General features: G+C 43.4%; 1 protein-coding gene across 1 annotated transcript in view; it reads left to right on the top strand.

Moving 5' to 3' along the window:
• The window catches only part of LOC121620940 (alpha-1,6-mannosylglycoprotein 6-beta-N-acetylglucosaminyltransferase B), a 52,042-nt gene extending 41,189 nt beyond the window's left edge, over window positions 1-10,853 (top strand). The window contains exons 13-18 of the mRNA XM_041957194.1: window positions 352-507; window positions 674-820; window positions 1,054-1,170; window positions 3,740-3,814; window positions 9,157-9,428; window positions 10,146-10,853. Of these exons, the coding sequence (XP_041813128.1) occupies window positions 352-507; window positions 674-820; window positions 1,054-1,170; window positions 3,740-3,814; window positions 9,157-9,428; window positions 10,146-10,344 (966 nt within the window). The 3' untranslated portion in view covers window positions 10,345-10,853. The remainder of the gene's footprint in view (window positions 1-351; window positions 508-673; window positions 821-1,053; window positions 1,171-3,739; window positions 3,815-9,156; window positions 9,429-10,145) is intronic.
• Window positions 10,854-12,885: the final 2,032 nt, after the last annotated feature.

The following is a 12,885-nucleotide window of genomic DNA, read 5'->3' as shown; positions in this document are numbered from 1 at the left end:
CTCCTCAGATGTTCTGTCTGTGCAGTCGAATGAGACAAATAGCTGAATGCAATCAGTTCAGAAAAAGCGACTTTGAATTAAAACATCACGCCACATGCTGCTTCAAGGACGGCTCATAAGACAAAGATGCCAGATAATCTATCCAAACTGCAGGTCGAACAATTATTCTGATATGTCAAGAGGAACAGCCTCGAAAACCAATGCAATATATGCCAAACACAAAGTGAGTTAACCAACAGACATATGGTGGATTGAAGAATAGCAGTGTTTGAAATGATGAATTAGTAACTCTATGTTGACCCTTTTTTAAGTGCTTAATGCATTTTTCTGCCCCCCCTGTATGTCTCAAAGGGAAAGGAAAAGTTCCTCTCCATTCTGCATCGCTACATGGAGATCCATGGGACAGTGTACTATGAGACCCAGCGTCCCCCAGAGGTGCCTGCCTTCGTCAAGAACCACGGACTGCTGCCTCAGCAGGAGCTGCAGCAGCTCCTCAGAAAGGCCAAGGTGGGGGAGGAACACTACTGAGGCTTTCGTGAGCTCTCATGTTTCCACACTCAAATTGTGGATTGCAGTGAAGTGTTTATGCTTTTGTAGAGTTGTTGACCTGGATATGAGGAGCTCAGTGTATAAACTCATGATCTCCTCCTCCTTTTTCCATGTCCCTGTCAAGCTGTTCATTGGATTTGGCTTCCCCTATGAAGGTCCCGCCCCTTTGGAGGCCATAGCCAATGGCTGCATCTTCCTGCAACCCAAGTTTAATCCCCCTCACAGCTCTCTCAACCATGAGTTCTTTAGAGGGAAGCCCACCTCCAGGAAGGTAGATGCACTTTGTCTGTATCTCAGCCAGCACCTTTATCTTTATTGTCACTTTCTGTAATTTAATGTGATGGCTAACAGCAATAGTACAGAATACAGTCAGTCCACATTTCCACACCGATCGACCCATTTTAGAGTTTGCAGCATACACCATACAAATAAATATGCTTTCTGTTCTGATCTTCAGTTGCTGTTATTGTGATCGTGAATACATCCCATGTATTCCTCCCTCAGGTGTCCTCTCAGCATCCATATGCAGAGCAGTATATCGGCAGGCCGCATGTCATCACCATCGACTTCAACAACTCTGAAGAGTTTGATGCAACCATCCGTGAGATCATGAGGATCAATGTATGTTAAGCTTTTGATGTTCACCTTCCAAAGTCATTAGAAATATTGGTCTTCTAATAATGTAGTTACACTGCTGCATAATGATGACAATAATAATAATTTGCTCTTGCACACTTCATATTTTTCTCTGACCCACTTTTGAAGCACTCGGCCTTTGATAGAGCTCTTAATCATGGCATCTGACATTACAGAAAAATGCTTAGCTGGCTCCCTCTCAGCTCTCCGCACCGCTAATTGCATGAGGTATTGAGCAGCTCAGTAGGTAAACTGTGCACACACCTGGGTTTACATGGCAGTTTTCCAGAGGCCAGCCCCGCAGGCAGTGAGCATTATCCGCAGCAGATCATATTAATCAATCACGCTGTGCTCAATCTGTCACCACAACAACACCGAGCCCACAGCCAAGCCTCTCGCAGTGCCAAGATGCATGTGTGGCTCTACCTGCCAGGTGTGTTAAATAGACCTTGTGTTTTCCCGCTGATAGAAGCGAAATGAAGTACCAATTGTGGCTCTGGTAAATGCTCAAAAAGTGGATCCTGGGGGAAGGAAAAACAGACGGAGCAGCTGACCTGTGTTTGTGCGTCTAATTCAGACACAGACGACAGAAAACAATCATTCAATTTCTTACCAAGAGTTACATGAGAAAATTGTGTCTTCTCTCATATCTTTATCACGGGAGTATGAAGCTATCACAAGCATCTGGTTAGCTTAGCACAAACACTGGACTGGATGTGGAAAAAAAATCTGCATACTTGCACCTTTAAAGATCACTGAATAACATGTTTTATCTCATAGGTTCAATCTAAAAATAGTTTAAAAACGGCGGCCGGGAGCAGCGACTTCCTGGAGTGTCTGCTGGTTGCCTGGCAGCAGGTCTCTCCAGTTTTTGCACCAATTAAACAAATAAGATACAACATGTTAATTAGTGCGCTTCAGGTGCTGGTGGGTGGATTTTGCTACATTAAGTCTGAGCCAGGCTGGCCGTTTCCCCCCTGTGTCCAATCTTTGTGCCAAGCCAAGCCAACCGACTGCCAGCTGTAGCTTCATAATTACCGTCCAAACATGAAAGTGCTATCAATTATGAGTCTCGCCTTAAACTTATTTAGTATTTGGACAGTAGCAGTTTAGTATATGTGATGCAAGTTTGATAACGTGGCTCCTACTGTAGAGTCATGTACATACTATATAAATGGCTAATAGCACAGCAGAGCTGCGAGCTCCAGTGGCTTTTCTGATATGTATTCGATGCCAGCTCAGCACATTCTCAACACATTTTTGGATCAGGTTTGTTTCTAGTGCTGGAGCTCGTGTTGTTGATGTTCGAGCTCGAGAGCCGCCTGCGCGTCTGAAGCGCCGCTGCCTCAGATTTTAATGGCGCCATGGCAACAGCGAATGATGGAAGCGAGGAAACAGGCGGCTGATAAAGAAGCACTAAAATGCCTGTGACACCTGCCCGATCGTACTCGCCAGCTGGGTTTGTGTGCCTTTCCCGGGACGTGGCTGCTCCCAGCAGAACTCACCTCGGGAACATTTCATTTTATTGTCAACAGCGATGGCTTGAAATAATGAATGTCGCTCGCGTATTTTTGTGGCCGAGGAATGCAATCAGTTTAGGTATATAAATTGCACAGTCATTTTAAAAATGTTTTCCACTGCTGAATTCAAATCGCCCCCCGTGAAGCATTTTTTCTCTCTCTCCCTCTGATTCTATTATATAAAGATGCCCAAAAGGCAAATTGCATTGCTGAATATCTGATGAAGTGCCAGATACATTTCATTAAACTCAGATGAAATAAAGTAATAAGAGAGTGCTAAAAGGACCACAATACTAAAAGGAACCATTTATCAATTTAAAAGCCTGAGTGCTTCAGAGGCCTGATAGTAAACAATGAGATCTCATTTTAGCTACCACAGGAAATATTCCAAGGGGATCCTGCACTGGAAACGTATCCAATGGTGATATAGTTCATAATTAATAATAATTAATCTGTCATCAAACCACAATAGGTTTCAAGATGCTGTAATTAATACAAACCTGTCTCTTCCTGTCAGTGCTGTGTTCTCTACGAGGCTGTTAGCATAAAGCAGCAGAAAGAGAAGCTATTGATCACTGCTCTCTGTGAATTTTAATCCATCGCCTGCCATCAAAGTGAGAATATGAGTGACAAGCCTTAACAGCCGCACTGACAACTGCACCCAGAGGAGCCTGAGTGCACGAACACATGAGCCTCCTCAGCCCTGGTGACCGGTGGGCCGCTGTCATTTGAATCCATTGTTTGACATATTTATGTAGTCATCACTAAAAATAATGAAATCAATTTTCAAAGCTGTCACCTGTGATGTATTATGCCATTGATTTTAATATGTGGCTCGTGGCATGATATAAGCCTTTCACAATTACGCTAATGAATGTGTCAGCTTTGATTAACTATCAGACGCTCCATTCCTGTAATTACAATGGCTTGGTTCTGTGGACACACGCGCACACACACACACACACACACACACACGCATGCACTTTCTCTCCACTCCACGGTCTCTTCATCTGTGTGCACATCTGTGTTTGCAGGTGGAGCCGTTCCTGCCATATGAGTACACCTGTGAGGGGATGCTTGAAAGAGTTCATGCCTACATTCAGAACCAGGTGGGTCTCAAAGGTCGGCAGGCAGCTGGTCGGGGTCATAATGATGTGACAGAAGTTATTTGTCTGTGCATATGTTACCTCCCAGCAGACTGGGTCAGTCACAGCTTGCTGGTGTGAGTCGAGCACGGAAATAGAGGTGAAATGTGAGGCGGAACCACAAGATTAATTGTTCGGTTGCTTGTTCTGGCTCGGCTACCGCGGCTCTTGCAGCTGGTAACACCCTTGAGTAATCTGTGGTAATAAAAGAGCAGTGCAGTCATTTGTGACTGGAACTATTGCGGCTTAGTTCATAAATAACACTAAATTACCATTTTGATCATTGCTACAAACAGTTTAGGTGAAACGGCAGCCCGTGTCCAGTATGTTTTATGTAGTCGGCCATGGCATCTAGTGTTACTGTAGTAGTTTCTGTAGTGTGCATGTGTGGGATTTTTTAAACACGGTAAAGCTACTAAAAATAGGAGATTGACTCCTTTCTCACTACCGAGTTTGCCTTTATGTTTTGTTCTTTCTGATATATCACGTTCGACATCACAAACGTGGTAGAAAGCAGAGACAGTAGAGAGCAGAATGGAGTCCAGTGGCAACATTACAGTGGTTCATTCACATCTTTTCAGCCTGTATGTCAAATTCAACAGCTCAACTGCACGATTCCCCTCAAACCAGGAGAAGCTCGCTCACCTCAACATCTGGAACTTCAACTCGCGTAATCATTGGGCCATAAAAGGGGCATTAATTAGCGCGTCCACCCGGGGTGCCTTGTTTCCATCGCGGCCGATTTATTTGTCCTGAGGAGGACTGCTCAGCACGTGAAAACAGGTGCACACATTTGTCTGTGGTTTTGGCAGAAAAAGTAAGTGTGTTGTTGTCTCAATTATAACAGCGAGCTTTACAAACTGGAGGTGTGCAGTTTGAGTGGTGTGGGTATCTATCAGGCTAACAAGAAGATGCTATCGAGTTGCTGAAAACGTAGCGTCAGATGTCTTCTGGAGCTTCACTCAGACAATTGACTGAAAGTCAGGATATTTCTACCTGCGCGGGGTAGAGTTTGATGTTTGTCTTTAAAAGGTGCCCTTTGGAAATCTGTGGTAAACAAAGTGTCTGTTTATATTCAATATTGCTCATCGAGATGCATTGCGCGTGTCCTTGAGCTCTAACAATCGTATCGATACATTTTCTTCCTCTTGAAACATTTGCAAAGCTGATTATTCTTAAAGGTTTGAAACCATACAAGTCTTCACTCGTATGTTACCACTTGTTGATCGGGGAATGGCTGAAATGTGTCACATGCGTCATCTCGTATCGCGCCAATAACACAGCACACATTAAAACCTGTGTAGTCGCTTTAGCTGTGGTCAAAAAGTCTTTACATTTACAGTTTGCAGCCATCATAAGCAAACATAGTGGGATGCAACAACTGAAAACAGCTTACCACACTAACGGCACGTTGTGTGTTTGGCACTTTTCTCCTGCTGACACTGGGTTACTGTGGGAGGAAGCTGCACATTTTTCAGAGCCACTGCTGAAGCCTTCTGGTGTTGAGTGTTTGATAATAAAACATAGCTTCTGCTTTCAGTATTCATTTCAATAAATGTGACTGATATATCTGCAGCTTTAGCACAGATCACCTGACCAACAATCACTCATCTCTCTCTTTCTCTTCTTAATCGCTCATTCGTGTTTAATATAATGAGACCAGTGTTTGTAATAGTGATTGATTTGCTTCTGAGTTAATTATGTTTTATTAAACGACCAGCGTCACCCTCTCCTACGGAGGCTGTGAAAAACATGAGCGGTGCTCTTCAGAGCCGGTGGTTGGTTTGTCCATTCTGGGCTACTGTAGAAACATGGCAGTGCAACACAGCAGACTCTGACGAAGAAGATCTGCTCTCTCCGTGGATATAAAAGGCTCATTCTAAGGTGGTGAAAAAGCAATTCTCATTCTCATTTCTTCCCATAGATCCCCTTAAATCCTACACGCTGGCCCTTTAAGGTGTCCTGGCTTGTTTCCTTGGACTCTTTCTAGTGAGGGCCAGACAACTGATTGAACACATGGGTCACTTACCAAACATGAGCTGTTCCAACCACCTACAGTCTCCCCATTTTCAGGAACACGTCTTCATGGTTGTAAACACAACATTTGGACAGAATGTGAATGTGGGAAGGAGGCGCAACATCTCAGCATTAGAATGGGAGGTGTATTCGCCTCTGCTCATTGTGAGGCGTCTCGGATTCGTTATTGACGGCAGGGGGGGGGGGATTAATTGGCTCTTTTCTGAAGAATGAGCTGATTTGGAAGAGCTTGCTGTTGCATGTTGGACCCTTGTTGCTGCACCAGCCCGCTTTTGTTTTTTAATGCTTCTGAAGTGTGTTTTTCAGTCAGTGTGTGGTGACTGGCTGTATTCATTTCAGGACGTGTTTGTGGGAATTTACAGGAACGGTGGATGTATAAAAGGCAGATGGAGGAACTATAAGGGCAGCTGTAACTGCCCAAGGTCGTCTTCTCCTTAATTGTTATGTCCATTGAGTTGAGAGATATTAATTCAACTAATATACTTTATTATACGATTATATATTATATACTAGTACGCTACATAGGCTGTTCTATTAAATAAGTCCCCTTTGTGGAATTTTTCCATTGCTTGGCCACTATATTTGTTCCTACACTGCCTGGGTCAGCTGTTTAATCCTTTGCAAGTGCCGGCTGCAAGCTTAATAGACTAGCACAGTGACTAATGTTCCTCAGTGATGGTCCTCGAGGACAGGGATGAGAGACAAAAATAATGCTCATACATAAACATGGTTTGTTATCCAACCTTTCATTCACATAAAAATGGGAGTTAAACAACAATCAAGATATGTTATTGTGCATTTTACTGTAATCCAGGGTGAAACCTCATACAGAAGTACAACCAAAAAATCCCCTAAAAATGAAACACTGCGCACCTACATACATGCATGAATATACTGTATATTTACATGTGTTGTTGTCCTCTGGGACAGCTACACCATCATGCTGTGATGGTTGGTGTAATGTGTGGCAGTGGCAGGTTAGGGAAATGTTTTAGCCTCTGCCTGACACCATCTCTTTCCTGGCTCACACACACACACACACATGCACGCTCAACATGCCGTGACCGACTGTGACTGCCCGCCCGGCGTGGTCAGACTCCCAATCAGACTCTCCATCCCTTTATGTTCTTCCACTTTTCTTAACCTTTTCTTCCCCCATTTCAGACTTTTCCAATTTTATTTCCAACCTCTCAAGTCACTCACAGCTCGTTTTTTTTTCTACTTTCTGACTGAATCTCTCATCCTCGTTATCTCCGACAATAACTTCCCCTCAGCTCCGTCCACTGGCGGAGCTCCAGTCTCACTCTGACCCTCATGCAATAATCTCTTCTCCTGTAAACATCGTCTTGTAAATGACGGCATATAAACAGCAGCACAAAGATCTGGTTGGAAGGAGAAACACAACTGAACTCACCTAACCTTTAACCTTTAAACATTATGAACATTATAAATATTAGCAAGTTTTTGGACATGCGCAAATATCGCAACGCCGACCTTTTTGAACGAATGAAAGAGGGAGGCCGTGTTCGCAAAACGGAACGTGCACAGCTGCATGTACATGAGAATATTTGGGGATATTCATTTTCATTAGCCATGCTAACAGATTCAGAGCAGTATTGTCTTTCTTGGAATATTTTGTGCATGTAAATGTGTTCTTACTGGGTTAACTGGGACGCCTGAACAGAGCGGAGCCATCGCTAACGTTGTTAGTAACACCTGTGCTTGTCTTTGATTTAACATTGCTCAGTCTGTTGCGTCGTGCAGCGATGTTAAATAACTAAGAGTGGGTCGATGCCAGAACGCATGAATCAGCGGACCAGAAAGTGCCACCTACGATCCAGGGGAGCTGCTAACTGGAACTGGGGACATCTGGGAAAGCGACCACTAAAACTCCGGTCCAGCAGAGGATCACATAAGAATGAGAACAAACACCCAGTTAAACCCAGTCCTCTAAACCACCATTAGAAGTGACATTACAGTCATCCATTGCATTGAAAAAGTGTACACGACTGCAGCAGGAAGTTCCAAGAGGAAGCAGCATTTATTTCAGATTAAATCAGACCGTTCAGTGACTGACTCTCTCCTCGTCCAGCCTGTGTGATCATCTGAGGTCATCGTCCAGAGTCAAATATTACCATCGAATTTCCAAAAACAAGACCCCAGTTTGCTTGAGGTTTCATTTATTTCCTCTATGTGTGAGATTGGAAATTTTCTGACTTTGATGAGTCATAGTGGTAGTATCAGAAAAAACACAACTGGAAAGTTGCTGAAATCATTTCTTTTGATGCTTAACCCTCGCCAACAATGACAATGATTGCTAGAGAAAATAAACCAGAGGATTCTGGGAATGTTCTTACAAGCCACCACATACAAAACAAAATACATAAAAATATATTGATCCACTGAATCTGAAAAGAAATATAATTACAAGTAGTAGCATCTTCACACACTTTTGCTGTTCATCTATGTCTCTTAAAGGTGGAGTGAGTCATTCAGGAGACAGATTGTTGATATTCAGCTATTGTCTCCTCACGTTCCGATAGCTGCCTGTTCTGTGTGTCCACTGAAAAGTATCTGGGCTCTGCACACAGCACTGGCTCTGTAAATAGCAAAGGAACGAAGAAGGCATTCCTGCTCGTGCACAGGACAAGAGGAAGAGGAGATGGTGAGAGAGAGGGACGGTAGAGCTGACATGCTAACATGTAGTCGCATTGTGAAGAAGGAGAGATGGAAATATCATATGTTTCTCCAGAGTGACTCACCCCACCTAACCTTTTTCCCTCTCCATACCTCCTTATATTCTTGATGAGCTGTGTGTGTGTCTGTGAAGTGCGGCAGAGATGGAGAGATTGGAAGCCTGGTTATTGGCTGCAGGCACTAGGAGCTTGTTTAATAAACAGGTCCGGAGGCCAGTGGGACATGTCAGAGAAATGTTATTACCTGGGTTTTATGAATAGCCCCAGCTGGAGGGGGAATCCAATCAAGGCTCCCACCAGCGCCTAATTTTGCCTCCCAACCTCATTTGTCATAACTGCATTCCTATCATTTCCTGGAAGATTTATTGACGAGGACTTGGCAGTTCTGATTCGCACCTTTTGTACTGTAACGCTTGTTTTATTATTTCCTGCATCAGCCATCCAGAAGTTGTGTATTTTTCTGAATATATGATTTGACGCTGCTCTGTAGAGGAGTATCGTGTTTATTGTAGCTGACAGGTCAAAGTGGTCGCAATATAACACTGAAAATATTACTGATCTTTGCACCTGCAGGACTTTTGCTCCCCCGAAGCTCCGTTTCCTCCTGTGAACTCGTCGGGGGCTTGGCTGGGCAGCCCTCCCAGTCCTTTCATTCTGCTGCCAAACTCCAGCATCCTAACCTGGGCCTCCAACACCAGCTACTACGCCTCCTGGCCGCCCCTCAGCGCACTGCGGCTCCTGGCTTCGCTGGAGGGCCAGTCGTGTGTGATGGCGTGCCAGAGTGCAGGACTAATCTGCGAACCCGCCTTGTATCGTTTCATCAACATTAAGGAGGCCTTCAGCGCGTAAGATGTTTCCTCATTGGGATGATTTGTTAAATGGCTGTGCCCAAAGCATTTTTGTATCTTTTCATTTGATCCTGCTGACACATCGTTATGGAAAGATAACACTGCATCATAACAAAACAGACATGTTTAGTTGACATGTCTTAGTGTTATAGAATTTGAAGGAATCAGCATGTATCAAAGTGAAAAATGCATTTTTAGACAAAATATTTGATATTTTCTTATGCTGGTGAATGAAAAGTTTGTTAATGAAAACATACTTATGAATATTCAATCGATTTGATTTGAATTGATTGTGATATTCAGCACACTGGCCGTCCTCCAACACAAAATGAAACTGTTTTCTTGCCCAATGCATCTCCCAAACTGCTTATTTTGTGAAACACCTCATGAGGACCTTCTTGAAAACAAAATAATACTCCTCAAGGAGCTCATCCTGCAACACTAAAAGTAACTAACATGACTCATTTGCACTTCTCAGCACAATTATGCAACAACACAAAGTACAGTAGAGGACACCAGCTCACCTTTTCCCTGTAATATTTCTCTTCATTCCTTGAGGTCCTAGTGGCAGCACTATAGCATTAATGTTAAATATATTAGTGGAATAATCATTGATACCCTCTGACAGTCCTGCCAACATCAATATTGAATATGTTAGTGTATTGCACTAGTGGAATAATAATTTATACCCTTTAAACTCGTCTTTGTTTCCAGGCTGGAGTTGCAGTGTGAGGGGGTGGAGTTCGAGATGAACCACCTCTTCCCCGCCTTCTCAGCAGAGCATGCCGAATGTGGCCTGCAGCAGGATCCGCTGCTGTTCAGCTGCGCCGGCTCCAGCGCCAAGTACCAGCGCCTCTGCCCCTGCAGGGACTATCGCAACGGCCAGGTGGCGCTGTGCAAGGACTGCCTATGACCAGACGGGAACCCGCGGACGGAGACTCTTGTTTAAGGCACAATCCCGGCTGTCCCGTGAGACTCCCTTTGAAAAGCAGAGTCCGCGGTGAATCGCTGTAAAGCTTTGTTTTACAGATCAGTGACTCTGCTCCCTTACCTCCGACTAAGGGCCCGGCTGCCAAAGTAGGTATCACCTCTCAGGGAACTGCATGATTGTACTTTGAATCTGGTGGGTTTAAAGGTTTACATGGCTGCATTAGGACCGCAATCGTCACAGAGGTCATGATGAAATGTGTCTTGTGATGGACCGGTGACATTAGTAAAGAAACCATGGGCAATCAAAAGGAGAGCTTTGCTGTTTCAAATGCTTGAATTCCACAAGTGTGTTTACTCAGTGTTGTGTGAGTATGTACAGTATCATAGTGGAGTTTGGATATTTGTACTAGATGCTCCCAAAGCCATTTACACGGTGTTGAGATGTACTATTTTACATGTCCTGTAATGAATACATTTGTATATAAGTGTTGTTTAATAAAACACATGGGGGAAAAAAGATGCTGCCATTAAATTATTATAATTCATTTTCTTTTTCAAAAAGTTGGACTTAATTGAATTATAAGATATCATCCATCTTTTACGGTCAGTTTCACACAGCGTGTGCGGAAATCTCTTAATTACTACTTTCAGCCTGTGATTTATATGCAAAGCGTGCCGACTCAAACTCATTAGTTTGTAAAGCAGTCTTTTGGATACAAGATGACAAGTACGGAGTTTCCTACATCTATGTTGTTTTTTCGCCTCCCTCTTACTGAAGCATATACTTGTCTATAATACAATATTCTTGAGCTTTGTTTCTTTGCTCTCGCCCTCGCAGAAACTCACGCTGTGTTGTCTTTTCGAGGTAAACTTTCCTTGAAAGCAGAAACTGTTGTGAAAATGACAGAGGCAGACACCAGCCTTCAGTAGAGAGATGAGCTGCAGAATTGCAGTACAGTGACTGATGGTTGGTCGCAGCAGATAAAATCACAGCTTGCTACATCACCGCATCATTTTGGTATGGAGTTGTACTGTAGGCTGACAGGTAGAAGCACAGGGTTTAAAGCAGGGGTGGGGAACTCCAGGCCGCCTGCGTGTGAAAACATGAATACAAAATAGCAACTCAACAAACTCTCTGCACAGAAGTAACACATTTAGTGGTCCCTGAACGCAACATGCACATCGCAGTTGATGATGCCTGGTCAATGCATTGTGCCTTCAAGAAAACAAAAGTAGATTTTTAAGAGAAATGGACTCATTGAGCTGCAAAAAAATGAACTACAACTCTGAACAGCTCTTTTCAAAACTGTTGCAAAGTCTCGTTTGTACTCAAGACTGACTGACTGACTCAAAGCTGGAAAAACAGCTGCGAGTATCGACATCATCATCATCAACAACAACACTACCTGCAGCTCCAGTCATTGCAGAGGTTAGTGTGATATACATGTTCACTATTTATCATGGCCCTCGAAGGATCTTCTGATAATTTAAATGGCCCTTGGTTTAAATTATTGGTTAGCGATCGTCAGCTGGTGTCCAGCGTGCCACATCCAGTTACTCACCAATGGAAGAGGTCCAGTCTGTGCTGAGAGTGATCGTAGATTAGGCAATGAGCCAAAGAAAATCCATAATTCATAGTTCATCTGTTCCACATAATTAGATTGTCCAACTCTGTCCTCTCTGCTCTGTGGACCCACCATCATACAGCTGGAGTCCCAGGCTGGACATTCCCTGGAGCTGACGGCTGCGCACTGACCACACCACCAGAGGTAACACCACAGCTGTCCGAGACTCACAAAGCTATTAATAGACACAAGAGGCATCACTTTGTTTCATATTCTTTGGCCAACTGTTCTATTGATGCTCAAACTGAATAATTTTGTTTACTTGTTTGTTGCTGGGATAAGGATTCATTCACTGGTAGTTGAACTGTGGGTTTTGTATTGAGCGCTGACTGACTGGCTCCTTGGTGGAGGTCTGACAGCATTTTCTAGTACAGTATGTAGTCATGCAGTAACATCCTTTAAACAGGCATGTGTTTACAAAGTGATGAACCTCACTCCACCTGTTACCTGTTGAATGATCCAAACAGGTGTTTTTGGAGCGTTCCACAACTTTCCCAGTCTTTAGATGCTCCTGTTTGAAACATCAAATTCAGAATAAGCTGATATTTACAAAAATCAATGAAGCTGATGAGGTGAAACTTTAAATATATAGTCATTGTACTGTTTTCAGTTGAGTATATGTCAGAAAGGATTAGCAAGTGATCACATTTAGTTGTCTTTATGTTTAACCCAGCATCCAAACTGTTTTTGAATCTGGTTTGTATGAGCTCTGGCAGTCTATGTTGGACAAATGAATATATCTTCACTCAGTCTTTTCAGCACGAACTGAGCTTCTGCTTTGGGACAGTTACACAAAGAGAGAATTTGGCACAAATAAGATGGCACCCTTTGCCAGATAACTAGTTTATGAGTCTAAGTCAGACTGCTGAAGCCTCATTTGAGCCTTTAGGATGCACTTC

The sequence above is a fragment of the Chelmon rostratus genome, chromosome 17, assembly GCF_017976325.1.
Source record: "Chelmon rostratus isolate fCheRos1 chromosome 17, fCheRos1.pri, whole genome shotgun sequence".
Lineage (NCBI taxonomy): Eukaryota > Metazoa > Chordata > Actinopteri > Chaetodontiformes > Chaetodontidae > Chelmon > Chelmon rostratus.
Note: the sequence above shows the minus strand (reverse complement) of the source record. Positions and strands in the feature narration are given on the sequence as shown.